We start from the raw sequence: 27,725 nt of genomic DNA, 5'->3' as shown, positions 1-27,725 counted from the left end.
ACCCATCAAGAAATTTGTAAGTCTAGCACTATAAAGATTCTTAAGAATGGTAATTTGAGTTGTTCAGCCTGCAATCTCACTTAACTGATTTTTAAAGCCTCAATTTAGGGACTGTCAACTTTTTCACATCTCTGTAGATTTACTGATATTTGCCCCCTTTGTCATTAGAGGACAACTCCCAGGTCACTAGCCCTTTGCCCTCATCACCCTAGGGCCAGGTGCCAGACAACTAAGGATAGCCCCTATGCTTCAGAACCTACTGACATTGTTCCAACCGGCCAGTCCTAAGCTTGATCACTCTGCCCTGCCATTCCTGGAATACGTAATAAAGGCTATTGACCGTGTTTTACCCCATTGTCTCTGCCTCCTGATCAACCGGGTGCTTCACATGTGACCCTGTATGACATGGCTTGCCCCCTCTTCTTGGGAACTCTGAATAACAAACTTTCTTTGCAGTGGCAGTCCTCTCCTGATTTGTTGGCCTCACCGCACCTGAATAACAATAAAACCTACATTTTTAAAGTGCCTGAATCTGTGTGCACCCATGTGGGGAAGAGAAAAAAGTTATACTTCTCTACTAGTGTAAACAACCTTTGAAAGAAATTCTTTAAAATTCATTACATACCAATGGTATACTTTTGTCTTTTTATAAAGATATTTCAAACTGGCATAGTTTTTAGTTCAGGACAGTATTATATACTCTTCAGATAAAATATATATTTTTGTTTATAATTTAATTTCAAGACTATTTCTACTCTTAATCTTTGGTATTTAAAATGAGTAATTCTTTTCTCTTTTCTATTTCAGTGAACAATTCAAGAAAACTTTATCATACAAGGTAACTTTAAAAAGATCTAGATGTTTTCCTCACATACTTTTCATTGCTTCTTTATTTTCCCTCTCAAATTTGTAATGGAGTATATAATCTATAGTTATACTTGAATTACTCATGAACATCTAATACAGATATTTTTTCTTGTTGGCAAATCAAGATTAATCTTCAAGTAGTTGACAAGATTTGTGAAAGGTCCAAGAGTTTACCCGACTCACCAGCTAACAAGTTAGCCTGCCACAGTTTCATGGATGCTGGCAGAAGATAGGAAACTCCTGAGTCAGAGACAAAGGATAGAATTGCTCACAGCAGTAGGAGTAGCCAGACTATCAGCATTTTTACACTGACTCTCTGAGGCCCAGTTCCCACAGGGCAGCACAAACAGGGCTAGCGGACACCTACATATATACAGTGAGTTGCATTATAGGGGAGGAAACCTGAGTTTAGGAAACTCAAATGTTTTACGATGTAGTCTTTAAGTAAGCATGCCTCCCCTTTTCTCTAGAGGGAGACACTGTATAGCTTCCAAGGCCGTTCACTATACAAATGTCTTTGTAAAGATAATCTGGAACAGAGGTGAATTTTTCTGTAAAAGGTAAGATAGTAAATAGTTTAGGCTTTGCTAGCCACTTGCAAATCTCCCACATACTCTACATTGTCCTTGTCATTGTTTTTATTGGTTTACAACCCTTTAAAAATGTAAAAGCCATTCTTAACTTTCAAGCCATACAAAAACAGTTCATAGGCTAGATTTGGGTTGCCAGCCCCTGGTCTGGAACAAAGACAGTGCCTCTGCTTATAAGATGTGAAGAAACACAAGAGACCCACAGAGAATTGTCTTCCAGCGGTAGTCAGAACATTACATAGTTTTGAGACCCACAGAGAATTGTCTTCCAGCGGTAGTCAGAACATTACATAGTTTTGAGTCACCAGTCTGAGCAAAAAATAAATAAACAAAAACCAAAAACTAGACCTTTGTTTTTAATCCGTACTTGAGTGATGCTAGGTAAAGCAAACTCTTAAGAGGGTATATGGGAAAAACCTAGGGCAGTGAGGAGGTAGGCTGCCACAGCCTCACTGGCTGGGGAAAAAATGTAAACTTTCTAGAGTTGGGAGAGATGGGACACCCAGGCTCTTTCAGAGAGCATAAAATCCCTGGTACCTCAGTTCATCTTTCTCTCCTCTTTCTCCCACACCCCCAGAGCTGCTTGGCTACCCGCCCTTCGAGTGTCTTAGGTGTAAATGCTCTACAGAGAAGTCTTAACCTCTCGGATGCTATTGCAAGATGGTATCTCAGTATTTCTTAACCATGGTGGGTGGACTGGCAGGCAGAACTAAATGAACCTAGTGCCCGGATATCTTGAGAGTCACCTTGGAAGTATTTTTCTCCATAGTTCAGTTTAGGCAGCAAGCCTTTACTGAGTACTTACTATGTGCCTTCCCCTTTCAGAATTTAACTTCTACTGGGGAGAACACATACACAAATAATTCCAATAAAATATGATGAGACTTATCAGGACAAGGGAAACAAACCTCATCTGAGGTTGTGATTGCCTTGACATTACCTTTACTTAAAGTGAACCTTAATTTACAAACATGAGGATAAAGAGCATGCTTTTCTTCAAATTATATAATTCTAAATTCTTCAGTCTCTTTATGCCAGTTCATAGGAGCTTAGTAAATCTTACTCATTTGAATCATTTTATTAGTATCCTACCCATTGCCACTAAATTTTATAGTGGCCATTAAAGAAGTTTTTTTTTTTTAGAGTTGAGACAAAAGTAACCCTTCTAAAAGAACCAACATCACACAATCACTTACTTAATAAGGTAATCAGAATAAACTTATTTAAAAGTTGAGACAAAAATAACCCTTCAAAAAGAACCAACACTGCAAATCACTTATTTAATAAGGTAATCATGATAACCTTTTTAAAAGATGTAGGCCTCAAATTGAATGTACAAAAGACCAAGGAGACAAATGATTGATCTGAGTTTAACACTGTTTGCTAAGCTGACAGGTGAGATCATTTACACACTTGGAAACTACAGCTGTTTTGAATGAACAGTTGTCATGGGAGCAGTGCAGTCATCTCAACTCTGAGTAATCACTCACCTTGGGCTACTTGCAGATAGATATAAGAGTGCAGTGCAGACTCATCACCTCTCTGTCCCTTTAAAGGCTTGTTCTTTTCATTAAATTAATCTTTCCTAAAATTGTTAAGCAGAAGCAATAATCTCCCTCCCATTCTCTCCAGTCCCCTTTATAGTCTGTCTTAAAGCACAAATAATGCACCTCCTGCAGCCTTCTGGAGTGGGAGGAGGGAGTGGGCCAGCCTTCTCTCCTCTGAAGGGATGGAGGGAATGGAAGGGTCCAGCCAAGCAGAAGAGGAGCCAGCACCCTGCTGGGGATGTGGGAGAACTGCAGAGGCCACAGTAGTGATCTTCTATAGTACTTCCTTTCCTTCTCGTAGTAGAGGCAAAGCCACTTAGAATGTCTTCTTGGAGCCATGTTCCTGAGACTCAAATTTTATTCAAAGGAAAATATAAGTGACTTTTAGGTCTTTTAGTTTAACACATTATAACCACAAAATTGTAAGCATATTTTGGCTAAAAGCAGCTGGGTAAAGAGCCCTGAGGCCCTTCCATGCATCTGTTCTTAAGAACTATATCTGAAGAACAGTCTACTTGAAGGGAGAAAAAGTTATTGAGTACCATTTTCTGAAAATGTGCTTCTTTCAAAAATACTATTTGTGCAGCACTTTATGCAATTAAACAATGTAGAGTTCCAGAAAAAGGAGTTCGTTTTTTGTTTTTTAATTTTGAAGCAGATTAAAGTAAAGCTACAGTCCATTGCTTTTTCTTTTAGGAACACATGATTCTATGCAGATTTGCAGATCAGACAGCTGTCCAGCTTCCACCCCAACGAAGGCTCATAGGTATGTGTTTTCACAGAGCAGCTGTTGAGTAGATTACATACAAGATGCCTAGGAATCAATGGACCAACTCTATACGGGAAAATGGGGAACCTCTATTTTGTCCATTTATCAACAAGACACTAAAGTTTGTTTTTCCCAGAAAAAAAAATCTATCTTGAAAAGGGCTCTAACTATAACAATATTTTGTCCCATTTTTGTCAACATTAATACTTTCCAATGTATTTTCAGTGTTTGTACATTGAGTAGAATTATTATGTTAAATCTTATTGTCACAAACAAACTGAAGAATCTATCAAAAGCCATAGAAGAAAATATTAAAGATGGAAAAATCAGCTATGCATGCCAAAATTGATATATTACAAAATGTATAAACAAGGATGATGATGTTTTCTTTTCAGAAAAAAGTATACTCGTATATTATTAATCATAGACCAATTTATTTGACATTTGTATTATTAAACATTACCTAACTTGGAAGAAAAATAGCATTTCAAGTTTAAGTAATGAATTTATCCAAGACTTTGCTTTAGAAAAAGTGATCACATTTGGAAGGATAATAGCAGCTAACAGCTATTGCACGTTTAAGCTCTGAGCTAAATGTCCTCCACCCATGATCTCAATAAATTCTTATAAAAATAATTATGGAGTATGTGCTGTTGTTTACATTTTATGGATGGGAGAGCTTGCCCAGGATCCTTCAGCTGGTGGATGGTGAAGCCATACTGTAAACCCTAATTATTTGATTCCAGACATAAAGCTCCATTTTTGCAGTGACCCCCAGTGATAGAGTCACATCACTGGAAGGTTAGGTTCCAAAATTAGGGCTTAACATGATTAAATAAAGTCAAAACTAATCTTAAAAATTATTCAGAAAAGCCCCGCATTGGAGACCATCATGATATAGCAGAAAACAGATTGCTGTTTCTTTGGCTCAGCACCAGGTGTAGTAATTAGCTTGCATTCAGGGACCATGTTGCATGAGAAATAGTTATCTTTAAACTGTAAACTCAAGGTCAGCATAGCAAGATAATCACAGTTGGAGAGGCATTTGAGACGTGAGTCTGAAGGAACAAGTGATTTCCTTCTTTTTCTACACCCTGGAGCATAAACATATGGAAGAAGCTTGCTCTTTCCTGCATGCAACCTCTTTCATTCTCTTTCCCTCTTCCTCCTCTTTTTCCCATTCCCAACATTTTGAGTAGTTGAATGCACAGTTGAATCTATATATAGAGAGAGGTATAATTTACGTGTGTGTGTGTGTGTGTGTGTGTGTATGTGTGTGTATGTATGTGTATCAAGTTACATTTGCTACAGCTCCACTAGAGTCAATGAAGGCATAATTGGTGTGATGGATGGGGGTGTATATGTTGATGTTTAGGCATCAAACCAGAAGGAGTGGCTGGGAGGGAAATTGCTAGAGTGGAGGAGGAGGACCATTTGGCAAGATCGCCGCATGAAGGGAGGGAAAGTCAGGTTCAAAGTCACAGACCCCATGAAATGTCTACATCTATTCTTTGAACCATACTTTTGTTCTGTGAACATTTTAGGAAGCTTCCCAGACCCCGAAAGGTAGACTACCAACAACTGACTTTCAGTTGTGAAGACACTTCTTCAACATGTAAAAACATGAGACTCTTCTATGTAATGCAAAAGGAAAAATTAACTGGACTGGGGTCAAAGCCAAGGGTAAATGAGCTGCAGTGTAAATCCAGAATGGGTACTGAAGGAATGTAGAGCATCCCATTCTGACAGAGAATGTTTCATTTTAAATTGAAAGGTAGGTGGGGTGGAGGGGGGAGCATTTACAGATGTCTTAAAGGAGGAACAGTATTTTAAGGAAAAAAAGAATGTCAGCCATGCAGCTGTTGATGACGAGGGGGCCATTTAGCCTAAATAGAATCCTAGACATCTCTTTTTATATCGTTTCTATCGCAGTTCATCCTTTTTGGCATGGGGCCTTTTAGGGGAAATGTACAACATATTTTATTTATTTATTTATTTTTTGCGGTACACGGGCCTCTCACAGTTGTGGCCTCTCCCGTGCGGAGCACAGGCTCCGGACGCGCAGGCTCAGCGGCCATGGCTCACGGGCCCAGCCGCTCCGCGGCATGTGGGATCTTCCCGGACCGGGGCACGAACCCACGTCCCCTGCATCGGCAGGCGGACTCTCAACCACGGCGCCACCAGGGAAGCCCATACAACATATTTTAAATCTGAATCTTTCGTTGTCAATTTCTTACCTACTTATTTCACCTTCCACTGTTTTTGTGGGAGGATTCATCTGTCTTCCACAGAAGAACTTTTCTATTTCAGTTACGTCTTTACTTTTAAAGCTGTTTTAGCTTAGCAATTTCTGCTGTCATTCAAATAAATCATTTTAAAATAATGTATAGGAATTATTGTAATTATTGAGGAAAAAATGGAACGAATGAAGTTCTGCATAGTCAGTAACCTTTTTCCAAGAAGATGAAAACGTTTATATATTGAATTTAAAGAAATTGAAAGTGTAAAAGTAAACCTTAGCTTTGAATATATTCAACCCCAAATCAGTTTTTTTTCCTTAGCTACGTTGAATTAGAAGTTTGCATTTGCCAAAGGGCACAAAATAACTGCTTTGCTTGCCAGTCAAGTTTCCTCTTTTGTTTTCCAATATTAGAAAGAAAATTGAATTACCGCTATTTCATAAGGGTACAGGAGCTCTATTAAATTAAGATTATATTACACTCAACATTACACATCCACCTGAAATAATCAGCACACAGTTGAGAATTTTCTCAAATATTTTTCTGTTATTTCTTCATTGTCCTAAAAACTCCATGTGCAAAATGTAATATGTCTTTCGGGTATCCCTTTGTCTGGATGTTATTTTAGACATTCTTAAAGACAGATTTTTTTTTTTTTTACAATATTGCAGATAATGTATTTTCATAGGGCATGAAAGGAAAAGGAAAGGTGTTAAAATGGATTTTTAACCAAAGTGGGAAATGGAATCTGTAGTTTTTATTTGAGATTTATATATAAATACATTTTAAAAGGTTAACATTCTTTAAATTACTAGCAGAAACAAATCTGTGAAATGTCCTATATTTGTAATTGTCTTCTGTCCGTACTGATCAAGAATTAAATTGAAAGAGACGGAACAGGACTTGGGGGCAAACATCATTTTGCATAGTACTCGTAGATTTTGTCATTGTAGAGAGTCCCTTAAACAAATTGAAGCTGCACTGTTAGCTGAAGGGTGTCTCATGTTACCATTTTACTGTATTTCAGGAAAACAGTGCATGTTCCTGGTGGATCTGGATCGAGCAAGAGCTGCAGAAGAACGTGGCTACTCCATTCAAGTGATGTCCATGGAGCCAGAGAGCTGCTCTCCCAAAAATAACATGATTGTGGGAGTCCCCATTTAGAATGAGATATTCCACGTTTGATGTTTTGCCATCCGTCTCTGTGATGAAAGCCCAGTGGCATTCAGGAGGGTCTTGGCATAACTAGGAAACAGCATTAGCCATCTTGAACCTATTGTGCTCAGGGAAGAACACAGCAGGAAAGTCTTGGAGGAAGGCTGCCTGCAAAGCATCACAAATGCTCTTGTAATTGTGATTAAAGGACTGCTGGTTTTCATAGTGAGAATCCCCAGAAGTCTCAGCTGCCAGCAGAGTGATACTCATGAGAGGAGTTTCCATTACTGGAATAACGATTTCTTTCTCAGTTCACAGCTTTTCTGATCTTGCCAGTGTGGGGTTCAGTTCAAAAGAATGTACTTGCAGCCTTAAAACCATTTAGAGATTCAAGTGGAGACCAAAACTAGACTCAGTGGGGTTTGTTTGTTTGTTTGTTTTTTATATTTTTAACAATTGTAGTTTTTAAATAATTTTTTCAAAAATCTAGTCAGATAGTTACAGTGTGCTTATATTTTTAAGCCGGGGTGAGTTAGACTTATATATCATTTCATATACTCCTTTTAAACATATTTCTCATAAATTACCAAATAAGATCATTGCTGGTTCAAACATTTTATATGAAGATTTTAAATAATTTTAGTAAACTTCCCATTACAGGAACATGTAATTTGGACTTAAATTCTAACTAATCAGTAAATACATTGATTTATTAATTCAAGTCAATAAATAATTGTTACAGATCCATTATTTTCAAGATCCTGACCTAGATTCGTCTAAGGATACAAAGATGAGTTGCAACAGACACAGTGCCTTGCCTGTAGAAGTAAATCATGTACAAGAGAAAGGTTCATGAATTAGTTAAGTTCTTTACATCATAATATAATGTATGGTCACAGGATTTGTTTTTCAGATACCAATCTTTTTTTTTTTTTTTTTTGGTGGAAGGAGGTGGAAGGAGTTGAGTATGGAAGCTTATTTGAGTAGTTCTCTCCACCCAAATTGTCCTTATTCCACCAGCCAAAGTTTTTAAAACCAGATGGCAGGTCTTTTCTCACATGCTGCTAATTATTTTTTACATGTCCTGGGTTATTCCACTTGAGCTGAGATTTATTTCATCGATTTTGATGTTTTCAACCCCCCGTATGACACATATCATGAGGAGAAAGGGCTTTAATAAATAACTCTTTCGTCACTGTGGATTAAAATACAGGAATAATTTATAAAGGGTATGGGGGTTTGAACTCTTGCTTTCTGGGATAAAATTAAAAGAATTAACCATCAGCCCTGAGTATCTTAGTCATTTGCACGTATAAACACACCATGCTCTTTTATCCAGGGCTTTTTCAATTGAGGAAAAATTTACAGCCAATAAAATAGCAGATTTTTTTTTTTTTTCTTTTGCGGTACGTGGGCCTCTCACTGTTGTGGCCTCTCCCGTTGCGGAGCAACAGGCTCCGGACGCGCAGGCTCAGCGGCCATGGCTCACGGGCCCAGCCGCTCCGCGGCATGTGGGATCTTCCCGGACCGGTGCACGAACCCATGTCCCCTGCATCGGCAGGCGGACTCTCAACCACTGCGCCACCAGGGAAGCCCAAAATAGCAGATTTTAAGTGTTCAGTTTGAGAAGTTTTGACAACCATATATACTCATGCAAGCACCACCAGAAATAAGATATAGAATATTTCTGTCAGTCTAGAAAATTCTCTCATGTGCTTTCAGTTCAATTTCCCCCACCCCAAAGGCAACCACTCTCTGATTTCTATCACCCTACATTTGTTTTGCCTATTTTTATCCTTCACATAAATGAAGTCATTTAGTATGTAGTCTTTTGTGTCGGGCTTCTTTTGCTCAACATGGTATTTTTTGAGAAATATCCACTTCATTGTGTGTATCAATGCTCTCTTCTTATTCTTAAGTAGTATTTCATTATATCAAAATGTGTTTATCCATTCTCCTACTGGTATTTATTTGGATTGTTTTCACTTTGAGGATATTAAGAATAAGGTCTATGAATGTGCTTGTACAAGTCTTTTTGTAGACATATATTTTCATTTCTCTTGGATAAATACCCAGTAGTAGAATTGCTGGGTCATTGAAGAAATGAATGTCAGTTGCCAAACAATTTTCCAAAGTTGTTGTACCATTTTATATTCCCACCAGCAATGTATAAAGGGTCTGGTTCTCTACATCCTCACCAACATTTGATGTTGTCAGTTTTTTGAATTTTTACCATTCTGGTGGATGTGAAATGGTATCTCATTGTGGTTTTAATTTTCATTTCTCTGATAACTAGTATGTTAAGCATCATTTATAAAGTGTCTACTAAAGTCTTTTGCTCATTTTTAAAATTAGGTAATTTGGGGTATTTTTTATTGTTGATTATATATTCTGGATATGAGTCCATTGTCATATAAATGTATTGAGACTATTTTTCCCAGTCTGTGGCTTGCTTACTCATTTTTATAATGAATGTTTCAATTTTTAATAAGCCTAATTTATATTTGTCTTTTATGCTTAATATTTTCTGTGTCCTCTCTAATAAATCTTTACCTACCCTAAGATTATAAAAATTCTTCCTATGTTCTTATAGAAACGTTATGATTCTAGCTTTTTACATTTAGGTCTATGATTCATCTCAAATCAGTATTCACTCATAGAGGTAAGTTTTGAGGAATATACAGTTGTTTCAGTGCCATTTGTTTAAAAAACTTTCCTCATTGAATTGACTTTCAACTGAATTCTCAGTTGAAAAACGATAGATGTATATGTATGAGTCTATTTCTGAATTCTCTGGTCTGTTCCATTCATCTGTTTGATTATTGGAGCTTTATAGAAGTCTTGAAATTAGGTAGTTTGTCTTCCAATTTCACTTTTTATTTTGCAGATTATTTTGGCTGTGCTAAATCCATTGTTTTTCCATATAAATTTTTTAATTGGCTTGTCAGTTTCTTTTAAAAACAAAAAGGCTGCTGAGATTTTTGGTATTGCCTGGAATCTTTAGGTCAGTTTAGGGAAAATGGACACATTAACAATATTGAGTCTAACAACCCATGAACATAATGTACCTTTCCATGCATTTAGATCTCCTTTAATTAATCTCAGCAATATTTTATAATTTTCAGTGTAGATGTTTTATTTATTATTCTTTGATAGTTCTGAGGCTGTTACCTTGAGTTTTTGCATACTGTTCCCACTACCCAGAATAGCCTCTTTTACCCGTCCCACTAACATCATCTCATTCAGCCTTCTGTTCTTAAACTCAACCTCCTGAGGGACGCCTTTCCTAACTTCCCTGGAGTTAGGTACCTATTATAGAATGTGCACCATCCAGAGGAGTCTTCTCCATCCTCCCCAAGTGACTCAAAGCACCCCTTCCCCACCCACAAAAATAAAAGCCCATATGATGAGTATGGAGAATAAAAAAGGAAGTGATCCCACTGTTCTCCCACCCTTGTTCTCAGGCATGGACTTCTTCAGCTGTGATGGCTGTGGCCAGTCCTAGACATGGGTATTAACAATTGCTCTTGATTTTTTCTGAGTAAATCCTTGCCAAGGCTGCTTCTCAGCCAGAGCAAATAAAAGGGGTTGGATACAGGCAGCAAGGTTGTTGCAGTGACAACAATCCCAGAAAGTGACCTGGTCTCACCCCTACCCTTGTCCATCAAAAGCAGCGCTGCTCCTCAATGATTTGTCTCCCCCATGGTTGTAATATTAGAAGCCAGAGCTTATCGTTCATTGACTTTTGAGCCTGGCCCAAAGAAGCAGGGGACAACTTTATCTTATTTAAGGAGACAAATTTCATATTAGAAAACAAAATATTTTCAGAGCATACATGCAAAGTAAAATGTGCATAACAGCAGTTAAATATTTTACCTCATTCTCAAGATTTTGGCTACAAGTGTTGCCAGCTCTGTGGTTCCAGAAAATTGCTGTTAATAGAACTTCCACATACTGACACCTGTTTTTCTATTGACTTTCATAGTATAATTAGAGCTATGTTCCTGTGGAAGTCATGGAATTGTAATAAGGCATACATTTTGTTTAAAGTACAAATTTTTGAAAACAGACTCTCAATGCAAAGTAGTTAGGAGTTTTTGAATAGGTTTTTAGATTACACCAGAAATACATGCCTGTTGAGGAAAAACTAGATGTGGCTAAACAAAAAGAGGAAACATTTTAAAGTAACTTAATACTGTGTTGTATTCCTTCCTAGACTTTGTTCTGCACACGTGCGCACACACACACACACACACACACACACACGCACGGATTTATTTAACAAACACTAATACTGTATTTAGTATTTGCTACGTACTATTCTTTACAAATAATAACTTATTTATTCTTTTTTTTAAGTTATTTAATCCTCGTAATGACCCTAAAAGCTACACACCATTAGTAATCCCATTTTACAGAACTAAGGCCAACGTTTCATAGTAAGAGCAGACCGAGATTTGAACTTAACCAGTGAATGGCAGAGATAATATTCAAATTCAAGCTCCTCAACAATCCTCTTAGGATCGGCTGAAACAGCCTATACTAACTAAGTCCCTGTACCTTTTGAAGTTCTACACAAGAAAGATGTATTTTTTGCTCACACTACATATCCACGTTAGCGCTGATTCTACATTATCTTCACATCTGACCAGGCAGCCTCTACTAGGAACGTAGCTTGTCTCATGGCAAAGGAAAAATAGGCTTGGCAAACTATCAGCTGGCTACTAAAGATTCTGCTCAGATCCGTTATACTGCACTTCCCTTATTTTGCTGACAAAAGCCAATTACATAGCCACTCCTGAGTTTAACAGGGTGGGGATGTGTATATAACCTTGGTGGGGGGCGTGGGGGGAGGCGGGTTGCAGATAATTGCAAACAATAATGTACCACCAACAATATAGTTGAAGGAGAAGGAGAAGAAAAGGAAAAGAAGGAAGAAGAAAACAGAAAGAAAAGGCCATTGTATCTTCCAGTTTAGAAACAGATTCTGAATGCTATTGCCTTGGTGTAGGGCATTTTACTGGGTCCATCAAAGAGAGAAAAGGCATGTATGTGCCACAGGCTTTTCTGACATTGCTCTGTGGACTTTTCATACTTACTTTCAGAAAGGAATTTTCCAGAAGATGCTCAAAGGGGTTGTTTTTATTGTTATAGAAGGTTGGAGAAACTTCTACTAAATGGAGTCTCAAATTTGCAAATTCTGCCTCCTGTGTTAAAGTGCTTGATCTATAATGCCAAATATTCCTTCAGGAAGGTATGAGTTTACATGCCTAGGAATGTACGATTGTTTATATCCCTGTACTCTTAACCAACACAGGCATTATCAGAATTTTGTTTTAATCTTGGCCAATTTGATGGTCAAAAATCCTATTTTGTTTTGATATTCATTCTTGAAATTATTCATATAATTGCATATTTTTCATATGTTTATTGGCCATTTACATTCTGCCAATTCATCAATTTGTTCATTTAATCAACGTATATTGACCTCTTGCTTTGAGGTCAAGTATTGTGTACATATTTCTGGCTCGTTTTTCATCTGGTACTTTCATTTTTTATATAAGGATTAGTAAAGGGTTTTTAAAATATATATATATATATTTCTCAGTTGTTTTATTTTTAAAATTTTTATTGGAGTATAGTTGATTTACACTAAAGGTTTATTTATGGGTTAAAGACTTTTGTTAATTACATTACAATTTAAATTGGCCTTTATGGGGGAAGGTGTTGTGTCTGTTTTTGTTTTGCTGTTATAAAATTTAAAATACACATTTTATCATATGTGTCACTCTTTTTCTTGTGATCTCTGCTTAGAAAGATTTTTCCCACCCAGTGATAAAAAAATACTCACCTATATTTTTGGTATTCTAATTCTTTAATAATTTTAGTTTTTACATTTAAATCTTTTACTCAGCAAGAATTCCTTTCGGTGGGTGGTTTGAGGTAGAAATCTAATATTTGTTTTCATGTTATTAGTTACTTTTCACCATACTATTATAAAAATCTAACTTTTTCCATTGATTCCAGATGCCTTTAAAATACTAAGTATGCACTGGACTTTCTTCGCTTTTATTCTTTTCTATTGAATTCTTGTACCAGAATCATACTCACTAAATTATTGCAGCTTTATAAGACATTTTGACATCTAGCAAGTAAGTTTTATGTTTGGTAATAATTTCAAGGGTTTGTGACCTGAGACAGAGAATGTCTCTCTCCTGAAATTGTACCCTATGGTTCAGATAGACATGCATTTTCCTAGAGAGAGGGGCCATAGTCTTAATTAGATTCTCAAAAGGATCCGTGACCCCAAATAACATTATAACTGATCTAAAGGAAGCAAAAATGTAACAGAATTCAATGTTCTGCCCGAAAGAATTAGCCAAATATTAGAATCTTTTTTCAATATTTACAATAAAAGAATCATTATTTGCTTTTGCAGGATTCCTTTTTCATAGCTCTCTAAAGAAGCCAAGTTTTGTTCATTTGTATTTGTTTGTTTGCTTGTAGGTCTAGTTTATCTGACCTGAATAACAACATTTATAATCGAGCAAGAAAACAAAGTTCAACAGCAAACAGAGGAGAATATTTACTGGATGACTGATCTAAAGCATCCTGAACGTTTCCGTAATGTGAGTCAGATACTGTGTTAGCTGCTGTCACCTTCTAGAAGGAAGCTTTCTGCCTAACTAAAGTGGCCTCTCCCGGTTACTTGCTATCTCCCCACAATACCTCTGTGTACATTTATTATTTGTCCCTCCATAGAATTTAAGCTCCAAGCAGTCTGTTTTATCTACCATTATACTTTCAGTACTTAGTCCAGTGTCAGGCACATAGTAGGAACTCAGTGAATGTTTATAAAATGAATACTATATATTTAACACCTTCCATATGGGGTGAAAATGCATATGAGGTTTTCCTTTCCCATCTGTAGACATACATCCAAGCATCAGGCGTGTGGGCTTTTCTTATTGTTTGGATTTATGTTGTTTTTATTTTGTTTATTGTTCTTCAAACACATTTAGCAAATCCAGTGTAAAGAAGAATAAGCAGTGACAGTTATTGCCTATGTCATCTGAATAGCTTTTATGCAGAAACTACTGGTAAATTATTTTCGCTGTTCAAGGAGGAAAAGGCAAAAGGGAATATGCTTAAGCTAAAGTGAGAAGAAAAGTTTCTCAACAAATGTCAGTTGGATGTTTACCGTTATAAACCTGTCCCAGCATAGAGCAGGGCTCACTCGAAGTGATTAGTAAATATCTGTTAAATGAGTGTTACTGAACGACCATTAAAGAAAGAAAACCATGGAATGTGTAATCTGTAGGGAGAGGGCATTTCTCGGTCAGTGGGGCTGCTTCAGTGAGAAAAGAGATGCTTGCTCTTCACATGTCTGATGACTGGGCTCAGTTACTGATCAATTCTCACCATCTGCCTGCCTTTCAGTCAGAAGGGGACCGTATGCACAGCCTGGGAGTCTCACAGACTACTTTCCTTGTATGATGCTTCCTCCTTTGCACAGAAGAGCTCGCTCAATTATCTGAAAATAATAGATATCCCAGTATAATTTTGGAATACACCACATATTTTGTTGAGAACGACAACCTTATCCCTTACGAAGTTCTCAGTAATTAAGAAAAGTGAGCTAGAACTTCTTGGATAGGCAAGGAAACACAGCATAAGGGTAAAAATTTACCATACACAGTTAAGACCATGGTCTATACACATAACCAACTAGGCATTGACTATATATAATAGTAATAAAGGTGACTTTTCTGTATAACCAAATTTACTTTCACTGCAAATTTTAAATGATCATCTGACTCATTTCTTTGTTTCAAACCTGTCTATTATTTCTATTAGATCCTTCATAGATCATCCCACAGTTTACTTTGAATTTAATGAGACTAAAAATACATAAGTACATTCCTAGGTAAATGGCGACTGTTCTTCCTTTATTATATTTTGAGTTTAGAACTTCCACAATGCAGGGATGACAATGATACTCTTTAATTGGATTTTTAACTGAGTACTTGGAGGCACGTTTGCTGCTGAATTGAGAGCAGATAGTTACTTTGGGAAAGCATCTGTGTGTGTATTTGGGGAAGTGAAAGAAGGTCATGGGGAGAGAGGAAACAATGCATATAAATTAATACAGCTCAATTCCCTCCCCAATCTCCCCATAAGAGAACATCTTCACGTTATTCCCAGAATTACACAACTAGAAATAATTGATGTAGCAAAACATGAATTTCAACACCTTTAGTAAATTGAGCACCCAAATTTCCCGACAGACTAAAGTCAATCTGATTTTTGAAGAAACCCCCAGCAGATTTTAGCTTATTTCTCCATAAATCTTTAGTATATTTTCCATATCTCACCTCAAGGAAATTCTCTTTTAACCACATTCTTTGTGCTACATTTAAAAGGCATCTCAGGTGCTTATGTCAGTGGAAAGGAGCGGGAGCTATGAACTAACTTTCTTTGTTTTAAATTTGAAGAGACTTGAAAAGTATTATTTTTACCTGTTTATTATTGCTTATGTAGTATTGTTAGAATTATCATCAGAATGAACCATCCTAATTTTACCTTTTGAGTCTTAGGGGTAAGTCTTTCAATATTCCTAAGGCTCCCTTCCAAACCTAGCTCAATTTCCACCTCCTCCTGGGCTGTAAATCTTGGATGCTTTACAGAAGCTACCTGAATAGAATCATTAATGCTAATTACTGTCTTAATGACCTGCAGCTTTCTAAGTCTAGATGTCTGGCAGGGAGAAGCCCTGCCTTTGTTCTTCCTCAAAATAATCTTGGCTATTCCTGCCCTTTTGCTCTCTTCCATCTAGAATTTAAGATCTACTTGTCAAGTTCTATGAAAAAGCCTTTACTGGATTTAGAGATTGCATAGAGAAGAATTAACATCTTAACAATGTCCAGCCTTCTTACTTCTGAGCTTGGTGTATATGAACAAGGTAGTTCCCTTCAATTCCCACTTTATCATGTATAGATTGCTGATTTAGCAAATGCTTTTTTTGTATCCACTGAGGTGATCATCTCTTTTTCCCCTTTTAGTATTTTAATTCCATTAATATATTGTCTAATGTTAAACTGTCCTTATACTCTTGGGAAAAACATAAATTGCTCAAGATAAGTTTTTTTCTAGCTATTAATGTTTTAATTTTATCATCTTTGTTCATAAGCATTATTGTCATGTGATTGTCATTTTCTGATGTTATCCTGATCTGGTTTAGGTATCAGGATCAAGGCTATTCTAGCACCATTAAGTGATAAGAAAATTATTGTTTCTGTTCTCTAGTACAGTTTTTATAACCTAGAAATTGTCTTCCTCAAATGCTTCGTTCACTGGCCTGTAAAACCATGCAGTATATTTGGGGACAGGATAATAGGAATTAGATTTTAAGCTGCTTATTAAATGTCTTTGGTGATCATTGGTATATTTAGATTTTCTATTTCTTCTTAAATCACTTACCTATTTCTAAGACACTGTCTGGGTTGACTTTTTTATTTCTTTACCTAGGCTGGTGATAAAACGTAAAAAAAAAATCTAGGCTCCTACCTGACTTTGAAACACCTTGTATTATTTTTTGACCCTCTAGCAATTTGTATTCTCATCTAATAGTTATGCTGTCCAGACCACGTTTTCTAAATTTATTGCCTCATACAACTGAATCACCTAACCTTCTGAGAGCCAAGATAAATTAGAACTATCTCTTTTTCTTGATCTACCTGGGACTTTTATCCTAATAGATGAGGTTAGTCTGACAATGTTTATTCTTCACGAAGACTTGCTGGCAGCTATCAGCAAGATGCTTGCAAGTTTTTCTTTCAATGATGTTTAAATGTACAGACATTTACTGTATAGAATTTATACTCACATTGCTACAGTTTTTGGAGGATTTTACTGTGAATGTCATCAAGAGTGGTTTCCAAGAATAAATTTTAGAAACAGTAATAATAGACAATAGAATGGAACCCTGAACAGATTCCTTAAAGAGGCCTCTTGTCCTTAAGAAGACAAGGTGGGATGTAAGTATTGAGAAATGTGTACTAAATCCTGAGCGTTTGCTACCTCCCCAGTCAGAAATTAAATATATTATGACTTATGTCACTGATAAGCACTAATGGATAGCTCTGGTGATGTTCCAAAACAACTGAAAGAAGACACCAGCTGCCATCAGATGCAAATTAAAAGATTGTTATCAAATATGATAGGAGAGGGAAGATCATCTTATCCCATCTTAGGCATTCCAGAGGAAAGGATATATAGCTGCTGCTACTCTTACTGTGGATTTGTATGGCCTTTGTAGTGTGTCTGTGTATGTGTGTATTCAAGAGTTTCCCAGTTCCTAACTACTGCAATCCATTCAATCCTTTGAAATAATTAATTCATGGATTGCCAGACTACAGCCCAAGGGCCAAACCAGCCCAAAGCCTATTTTTGCAAATAAAATTTTATTGGAAAGCAGTCATGCTCATTTGTTTATGTATTTTCTATAACAATTTTTGAGTGCAAATGCAGAGCAGTTTCAATAGAGACTAGGTGAAAGGTGAAAGTATGTAACCTCCTGCTTTTCACAGAAAACACTTGCTAATCCCTGAGTTAAATCATTAGGTGTCGAAAAAGCTGGAAAATCACTTAATCTAGGCAAGTGACCTTAAACTGGCCTTCATAAATATGTATCTGGGGTCCATCATTTCAAGAAATAATTTGTGTTATTTATTGTATGTGTGCATTTTACTGGTAAGAGAATCCTGTGTCTTTCATCAGATACTCCAAGAGGTCTTGTGATCCAAAATGTGTTAAGAACTAACTTTTAGGTGAATACTGTTTATTTGTTTATTTTGTTATTTGTTTATTTGTTCTTTTGAAGGCTTATGGGCTAGAAGAAAAAGCAGTTCACAAAACTGACCCAACACAATGAAATACCATTAGACCTGTTAGGATGGCTATTATCAAAAAAAAAAAAAAAAAAGATAAATGTTGGCAAGGATGGGGAGAGACTGGAACCCTTGTACAATATTGGTGGGAATGTGAAATGCTCCAGCCCCTACGGAATCAGTACAGAGGTTCCTCAAAAAATTAAAATAGAACTACCATATGATCTAGCGATCCCACTTCTGGGTATATACCTGAAAGAAATAAAATCAGTTGCTCAAAGAGATAGCTGCACTCCCATGTCCATTGCAGTATTATTCACAGTAGCCAAGCTATGAAAACAACCTAAATGACCATCAATAGATGAATGGGTAAAGAAAATGTGATATTGATATTATTCAGCCTTAAAAAAGATGGAAAACCTGTGATATGTGACAACATGGATGAACCTGAGGACATTGTGCTAAGTGGAGATAGGCCAGTCACAGAAGGACAAATACTGAATGATTCCACTTATATGTGCTATCTAAAATAGTCAAACTCACAGAAACAGAGAACAGGATGGTGGTTGCTCGGGGCTGGGGACGGGGGCAATGCTGTTCAATGGGTATAAAGTTTCAGTTAGGCAAGATGAATGAGTTCTAAAAATCCGATGTACAAAAAATACGAGGTACAATACTGTGCCTATGGTTAACAAACTGTATTGTGCACTTAAAATTTTGTTAAAAGGGTAGATTTCACATTATGTGTTCTTACCACAATAATAATTAAAAAACTGACCCAAAGAGTTTTTTGAAAGAATGAGGAAGTTGGTGAATACTGTTGGCTAAGGGAATTTTGTGTGCAAGAGAAAGAATTTTATAACTCTCCAGAGTTAAGTCTAAGTCATTTATTTCTATTGATTATGTGCCACATATTGTTCATAATGTCTGGTTTTCATGACCTTGCCTGATGGGTATTAACCCCTCATTTTACAGAAGCACGAACTAAGGCTCACTAAGGATACATAATTTATTGTCAAGTAATAGTAAAGATTTGGGGCTTCCCTGGTGGCGCAGTGGTTGAGAGTCCGCCTGCCAATGCAGGGGACACGGGTTCGTGCCCCGGTCCGGGAAGATCCCGCATGCCGCGGAGCGGCTGGGCCCGTGAGCCATGGCCGCGGAGCCTGCGCGTCTGGAGCCTGTGCTCCGCAACAGGAGGGGCCACAGCAGTGAGAGGCCCGCATACCGAAAAGAAAAAGTAAAGATTTGAAAGAACGTATCATTCCTAAGACTGTGTACCACACACCCTCTTCACCAAAGTTTCATACATTATCAGAAGTTGTCTATGACATGTTGTTAAGGAATTTAATGCTAGTTTTAAATTGAGAAAAATCTTCACTTGTTGCTCCACTGGGAAGCCCAATGCTTGAGGTCCATTATACAGCTCTTCCCTCTGAACTCAGATCACCTCTAGAGAGTGGAGTAGAGGGCTGCTCTCTTCAGAGAACTCACTGACTTTCCACAGTCTGGGGAAAATTTTCCTCTCACCAATGCCTTTCTCAAAGTCATTCCTCTCTCTCCCCTCCTTGGCTTTGATACATAGCTTTGCCTTAGCAATGAATTCAGGCTTTCAAAAAAGAGAGAGGGTTATTTTCAAGTTGTGTATGTTTTAGACCCTGAACGGATCTTTATGCCAAAAAAAATACAAACTTGGTCGTGTGTGTGTGTGTGTGTGTGTGTGTGTGTGTGGAGTGGGAGGGTTATAAGTGGGTTTAGGTAAAGAGAACCAAACCACAGACTAATTTGTAAATACATTATCATGTGACAATCTTATTGGCAATGAGAAGCCATTCGGTTCTTTGTGGAGGGGAGTGAAGGATGGAAGCATTGTTTTAAGAAAGGGGAAACACATATTTGCTGCAAACTTAGGATCAAGCCTTAGACTTTTCACAATGTAATTATTTCACAATAAAATTACTGTGAAATAAAGTTTACTGAGGTTACTTGAAAATAGGTGCAAATACACAAATGGCCAAAATCTACCTTAAATTGTAACTTGCAAATAGAATGGAATTGAATGGGCTGTCCTACTGCCCACCACCTTACACCTTTGGTGACTTCTACACGTGAGAAAAAGAAATGAAACACTGGAAATTTTAGCTTTTCCGCTGTAAAATCACTAATACGTTAAATCACCCTTTAAAACTAGTAACCAGCATCTTTCTTTGTGATACTAGTGTTCTGATGCTCTTTTTCAAGCTTTTTCTTGGGAAAGGTATTCTGTTTTCTGAATGTACAAATCATTTATATGATGTTCAATCTATCACTCTGGATCAAGTTGCCTTTGGTCTTTTTATATAACTGCACTCCAAGAACATCAGGTCCTGGCAACGATATTTGCGCTTCCTGAAGTGGGTGCTGTCCCTTCTGGGTAACCTTTTGTGAAGTCACATGAGTGGCAGCTAGCCTAACTCTGGTTGTCCTCTAGGCAACGACATTTGAGCTGTTGCTGTTTCATCTTGCAGCATCTCAAAGCCAATTTTTCCTCCAGGTTTGATTACTCTTTTCCTTGCTGAATTTGTAAAATGTGTCTTGGCATTTTCAATTACCCAAGCATTCAAGAAGACAGCTTTTGTGTGTGTTGACTCAGGCCCACACCCACGCTAATGATAGAGGCTCTGTAACCGCCCAGCCAACTGCCTGTAATAAGAGTGAATGCACACATAAACTGAATTGTGATTTAATCTATTTTTTTCTTTTTTCTTTTTTCCTTCTTTTTTTTTCTTTTCCCCTAGGTTCTTCAGAACCATTTCTTTCTTTTTTTTTTTATAGATTCCATATATATGTGTTAGCATACAGTATTTATATAATCTATTATTTTAATCAGCAAAGTAAAATTCTGGATTACCCTTCCTAAATTAGAGGAGCACTTTACAGCTAATCCAAAATATCTTTTGTGTATTAGATTTGGCTCCTTGGTTACAATTTACTACTAACAACATAATAACTAATGAGAGGAGGAGGCAGCACAAAAACATGTAATTCTTGCAGCTAGAATTTAGTAAAAACATAGAAAATAAAACGTGGAATCAAAAACAGAGTTTAGATTTGAAAACAGTCACGGATCCACAAAGTAAATAGTCTGTGCCTAAAGCATGGAGCATGGTTTTAAATGCCCGCTATAAATTGTCTTTTTAGAGAGTCTGAGGGTTTTCCTTATATCGTCCACACACCCCCTAACCACTTCCTGCTCTGCCAGTGCCCCCAGGAAACTGACACTGGGGGAGCATGCGCAGAAATTCTGAAGGTAGAAAGGAAGGGAGAGAGAGGTAAGGGTATTACTTGCTGCTTCAGGGAGGGGTCTCCAGTACTCTGTCTGCCCTAAAGACTACAGCTCCTTTTGATGGGCCCTTCCTCTTCCTCCATGGTTCCAGTCTGGGCTATGGTTTCCTCCTCTTGTCTTTTTACACCCAAGGCTGTTTACCTGCTTCCCACTTTTGCTGGTCTTTTAGCTTTTCACATCCCTTCATTATTCCCTTCCCCAGGCCTTCACATGCTTGTGGTCCCTGCAGTAAAACCTCTTCATTTGAACCACCTGCTGCAACCCTGATTGATACAAAGAAACTACACTGAATAGCCATGGAGTGCTTTGAAAGGTATCTTTTTCTTTTTTACTGGCCATATTGGAATGTAGGTGTGTATGGGGGGAAAAATCTTGTGATCAAGCCTCTGACTAATTTACAGATCAAACAGTTAAGGGTTGGCTATTCATAGCTCCTTTGTTAACCATTTATCATGGTGGCCTCCTAGAATTACACTTCCTGAAGTTAGGTCAAATCGTCATTGTGTTTATAATTTGGTAGCATAGAAACAGGGATTCTTTCATTTATTTCAATTTGGTAACTTCTCAGTCTGGTATTATTTGAAGGAAAATAGAGTTGTGTGACCATAGCAAGCATAAAATATCTATTAGTAAATCTCAGCATTCATTGGTCATAAAGTCAAACACTTTAGCAAGTTTCCAAATGTTGAACATTAAAGTAGGTAAAAGGCATTAAGATTCCTCAAAGATCAAATCAAAGTCAGTAATAGAATTCAAAATGAATAACTTACTTATTTGCATAAGCAATCTGAACTTTAACTCTCAGTATTCCACATCAAATACTAATTTCTTTTATATTGTGCAGGTGTCTGTAGTAATGTACCAACTAGCAATGTTAATTTGCTAAAACCTCATCCAGTACTAGCATACTACAACTACATCTGTTAAGTGTGTTTTCTTGTTAACATTTATGTCTCAGTGTAAGATACACAGGCACCCACACACACATGTTTTAGAGAAGCTATTTAAGGTTTTTTCAGTGAAAAATAGAAGTGTTTCTGGAGTGTAGATTTGAGTTCATCCCAAGTAAAATTAAAACAGTCCCTCAGAAATGTCTCTTGTTTGCATTTGGTCTGAAACATTGCTTCTCTAAACTGTCTACTTGTCAGAATTGCCTGGAGAGCATTTTTAAAACACAGATTCCTGATTTCAATCTCAGTCCTTCTGTAGAGGCTGGGGCAGAATGGGACTATATCTGTTTCATTCATCACTGTGTATCCAGAATATCATGCAAGGCCCTCAGTAATCATTTGATGAATGAATGAATCAGAATGTCTGAAGGTTGAATCTAGGAACCTGTATTTTTGTAAGGGCCTCCAGGTGATTCTGCTGACCAATCACTTCTGGAAAACACTGATCTTTAACTTAGAATTTTAGACCTGGAGGAGATCTTAGCCAGCATTTAATTCAACACACTTACTTTGGAAATGGAAAAACATGAAGTCTGAGAGATTAAATAACATATATAATCATAATATTTTCATACTTAGCAACACATTTTAGGACAAATGATGAGAAACAAAGAGAAAGGGGGACTAAAAGACACACTTTTACTTTGTGTGTGTGTTAAAATGCCAATATGGCTAGAATAAAGATTTTTTTTTAATTTGAAGTATAGTTGATTTACAATATTATGCTAATTTTAGGTGTACAGCATAGCAATTTAGTATTTTTACAGCTTATACTCCATTAAAAGTTATTACAAAATAATGGCTATAATTCCTTGTCCTATACAATATAGCCTTGTTGCTTATCTGTGTTATACATAGCAGTTTGTATCTTTTAATTCCATACCACTAACTTACCCCTCTCCCCGCAGTGGTAACCACTAGTTTATTTTCTATGTCTGTAAGTCTGTTTCTGTTTCACATATACATTCATTTGTATTATTTTTTAGATTCTACATATAAGTAGTGTCATACAGTATTTGTCTTCCTCTATCTGACTTATTTCACTAAGCGTAATATTCTCAGGGTCCATTGATGTGGCTGCAAATGGCAGAATTTCATTCTTTTTAATGGCTGAGCAATATTCCACATCTTCTTTATCCATTCATCTGTTGATGGGCACAAGAGTTGCTTCCATATCTTGGATATTGTAAATAGTGCTGCTACGAACATTGGGGTGCATGTATCTTTTTGAATTAGTGTTTTCATTTTTTCCAGATACGTATCCAGGAGTGGAATTGCTGGGTCATATGATAGTTCTATTTTTCATTTTATGAGGAATCTCCATGCTGTTTTCCACAGTGGCTGCACCAATTTACATTCTCACCAACAGTGTACAAGGGTTCCCTTTTCTCCATATCCTCTCCAAGATTTGTTATTTGTGGGGTTTTTTTTTTTTTTTTTTTAGATGATAGGCATTCTGACTGGTGTGAGGTGATACCTCATTGTAGTTTTGATTTGCATCTCTCTAATAATTAGTGAATAGTTAGTGATGTTGAGCATCTTTTCATGTGCCTGTTAGCCATCTGTATGTCTTCTTTGGAAAAATGTCTATTTAGGTCTTCTGCCCATTTTTTGATTGCATTGTTTGCTTTTCAATATTGAGCTGTATGAGCTGTTTATATATTTTGGATTCAAAGATATTGCTTTTACCTTAAAGACAAGCCATTTTACAGCTTGGCCTTAAGGACTATAAGAGGTCAGCTGAAGGGCACTCACCTACCTGAGGCTCTTGGTCAGGATCCTATTTCAGGGATAACTAAGGAGACTTCCCTCCTCTGCTCCCTTTCACTCCCACAGACTTTCATCCAGTTATGTCAAATACTTGAAGAAAAGTGTTTTGCTTTTGCTTAAAGTGTCTATAATAGCCTTCTCTTCCAATGAGAATTTCTCAAACAACTCTCATGTTCTCTGTGCTGCATATATTAGGCAAATAGTAGTGAAGTTATTTTTTTTCTTCCAAAAGAATCTGTCAATAATGTAAAATTCACTTGCTAACATAATATTTTGTGCAAATACACCAAAAAATGTTTCATACCTAACCTTCTTACTTCTGCCTGCATATTAATATGATTAGAAAATATTAGTGTTTCGATAGTCATCAGAAAGTAAACATTTAGTCACCTAGTTATTATTCACAAAATTATTTCACTATGTTTCAATGGAATTTACTGCTGACCACAGTAATTCTTATCTCTCTTAAAAGGAGCTATGCAGCTCATATCTTCAAGAGTATTCAATAGCCCAAAATAAAAGTGCTGGCATAATTTTTTAAAGTACTGGCAAAGTAAAATTTAGCATTTGCTAGAAAATGAGCCTCATTCTTTTTAAAAAGGGTGTATATTGTCTTAAAGACTGTAATAATAACAAAACTATAAGTAAGAATAATAGTAATTAGCATTGATAAAGCACTTACTATATGCTAGTTATATGCTAAGCAATATGCATAGAGTACTTCATTTATCTAAAAAATGTAAGATACTTAAGCAAGTATCATGTGTGGATATTTGTGTGTATGTGCATATATATACATATGTGACCATATATATGGCATATCCATACCTATGATACAGTATATAGTACTCACAATATATTTACTTAAATACATACAGAAAATTTCTGGGCAGATATTAAGACACAGTTGATCATTTTCATTCTGGCCATCACTCGTGGTTGCCTGCCCAATAGCCATTGCCCTTCTTTCTTGCCAACAGAACACTGGTTTTGTTGAGGCAGCCATGTGCCCACCCAAGGGAGGAGTTACTATGAACCTAAATCAGTCACAGGTCTCATTCTCTTCTGCCCATGGTGGGTCTAGGGCTAGGAGTCAGTTCTTGTCTGGGGCATGAGAGATTACGGGAAGTCTGCTTAGGGCTTCTAGGAGGATTTCCCTCCTCGGGAAATAAGGATGTGCATGAAGAGAAAGCTTTTTCTGCTTCTAGCCCATTCCCTCCTGCTTAGGAAACTTTGATTTGAAAACGCCTAGAGCCGTGTTAGCCTCCTTGTGGCAATGAGGTGTGACACTGCTGGTACACTGTGAATAGAGGGTGACTTCTTGATTATGTCACAAAGTACAATCAACCCTGACCACCTACCTCTGAATTTCATATAAGTTAACAAAAGCCAGTATTAATAGGGGTTCCTGTTACTTGCAGCCAAAGTATTCATGACTGATACAGTTACTTCTGGGAAGTGGTATTGAGGGTACAGGAAGGGAGAACAGTGTCTTACTTTTGATTGTATATTGTTTTCTGCTGCTTTAATTTGATTTACCATGTATGGGCAATACTTCAAAATTAAAAAACAGGGGCTTCCCTGGTGGCGCAGTGGTTGAGAGTCCGCCTGCCGATGCAGGGGACATGGGTTTGTGCCCCGGTCTGGGAAGATCCCACATGCCGCGGAGCGGCTGGGCCCCTGAGCCATGGCCGCTGAACCTGTGCTCGGCAACGGGAGAGACCACAACAGTGAGAGGCCCGCATACCGCAAAAAAAAAAAAAAAAAAATTATAAAACAACTCATTTAATTTTTTAAAAATTGCATTTCTGAATAACTGGTATATTAATTTAGAGAAAATTGAGAGCCATAATGTTTTAAATAGTACCTCAACTAAGTAGCTCACAATTTATACCCAGGCACTCTTTGACCAACATACATATATGCAATCACTTGGAGTATTTGAGCAGTTAGCTAATTTTGAATTTTAACATCAAATTGTCCTTCTTTCCAAACTATCAATATTTGTGTTTGTGTATCTCCCAAACAATGTAAGTATGAGTCTCCCTAGCATGTGTTTGGAGGGGAGATGTTTAGTGTGTCTACTGGGATTTACTTCCTACCCACAGTTTTTTTCTGAGTAACAGAGTGAGAATGAAGAGTTGCTTCCACTAGCTGGGGCTAATATGAGTCAGGAGATATTTACACCAGGTAGATGCGTTGACCGGGATGAGGAAGAAGGGCTGAGGCATCAGGCAACATGAGCTCAAGTTCTCACTGGAATTTCTCCAAGAAAGGACCTTTATCTTTGTACAACCCAACTGACACTAACGTCAATTTAACAACTATCAGCCTAGGAGAAGGGTTAGGATTGTGCTTGTGCAGGATTTCTGGGGACTAGGCTTGCCAGGGAATCCATTATTTCCTTCCCATTTCTCCTCAGAGCTCTCACATCTCAGGCTTCTTTCTCCCTTAAATGAGGGTGTAGGAATTGAACAGAAGTTGGTTCTCTGATACTACCGCCTAGAGAAATGACAAACTACTGCATCGTGAAGAGCTAACATCCCCATCCCCATCAGCAATATTTAATTAGATGGATACAGGGTGAAGAATCAGGATCAAGACAGTCAGAGCCAGGCCAGTCTTAATACTGCCTCTCCTGTGAAACTTCCCAAGGAACAGTCCTCGAATTCGGCCTCACATTGACTTCATTATTTATAATGCCATCCTCTACGCCTGATCCATCATCAAGACCTGTTGAGGTTTTCTTGGTTAAAGTTCTTGAAAACCTCACTTCTTTTTCAGTTCCCTGTGCTCTTTTATAACTACGGTATCCTCCCTTCCAGATCTCCACTTCTCCAGGTCATTTACATATAGCTAGCATAATAATCTTTCTTATTTGTCGTCATATTATTCCCTACCTAAGTTTTACTGAGAGATAGAAACAAACATTGGAACAAGTGGAGAGATTAAAAAATCAATCGTTTAATGACAAGTGAGGGGATCCCCATTTATCCATGAGATAGTCCTTCTCCCAATTTTTTTGTCCCACTTGTACATATAAACTTTAAGGGATATAGGGAATTCCCTGGCAGTCCAGTGGTTAGGACTCCGTGCTTTCACTGCCAAGGGGGCCCGAGTTCCTTCCCTGGTTGGGGAACTAAGATCCTGCAAGCCGCATGGCACGGCCAAGGCCAGAAAAAAAGAAAAAAAAAAAAACTTTTAGGGATATAGATGAAATAACCATAAATCTATTACTTATTTATTTATATTATATTAAATACCCTCACTACTTAAAATCACAAATAAGAAATTTTAGATTGATGAACTTAAAATATTTCTTTTTCTCATCAGTGAAGGAAAAAATAATTTAAACTCTTTCCATTGCAACTTCTACATGGTATCTTTGTCACGGTTAGAGCTCCTTTTTATCATCTCACAAAAACAGATGTGCATGGCTCTCTCTCTGGGGGAACTTTACTTGAGGATGAAGGTAACAGAAAACCTAAAGGAGGCTCTGAGGGGAGATCAGGAGGAAGAAACTAAGTCTCCGGCTCAAAACTCCTGTGCAGACAGTGCTTGGATAAGGCATTTCCTGGCCCCAGCCTCCTGGGTCTGATACACCACCTCAGTGCTCACTTAGACGT

The 27,725-nt window shown here is 37.3% G+C and overlaps 1 protein-coding gene across 1 annotated transcript in view; it reads left to right on the top strand.

Annotated features, from left to right (window-relative positions):
• The window catches only part of GSTCD (glutathione S-transferase C-terminal domain containing), a 130,558-nt gene extending 122,337 nt beyond the window's left edge, over positions 1-8,221 (top strand). Inside the window, exons 10-12 of the mRNA XM_079919580.1 lie at positions 808-838; positions 3,701-3,770; positions 7,041-8,221. Coding sequence (XP_079775706.1) covers positions 808-838; positions 3,701-3,770; positions 7,041-7,177 — 238 coding nt within the window. The 3' untranslated portion in view covers positions 7,178-8,221. The remainder of the gene's footprint in view (positions 1-807; positions 839-3,700; positions 3,771-7,040) is intronic.
• Positions 8,222-27,725: the final 19,504 nt, after the last annotated feature.

This window comes from Stenella coeruleoalba (genome assembly GCF_951394435.1).
Source record: "Stenella coeruleoalba genome assembly, chromosome: 4".
Classification (NCBI taxonomy): Eukaryota; Metazoa; Chordata; class Mammalia; order Artiodactyla; family Delphinidae; genus Stenella; species Stenella coeruleoalba.
This window is presented reverse-complemented; position numbering and strand designations above follow the sequence as displayed.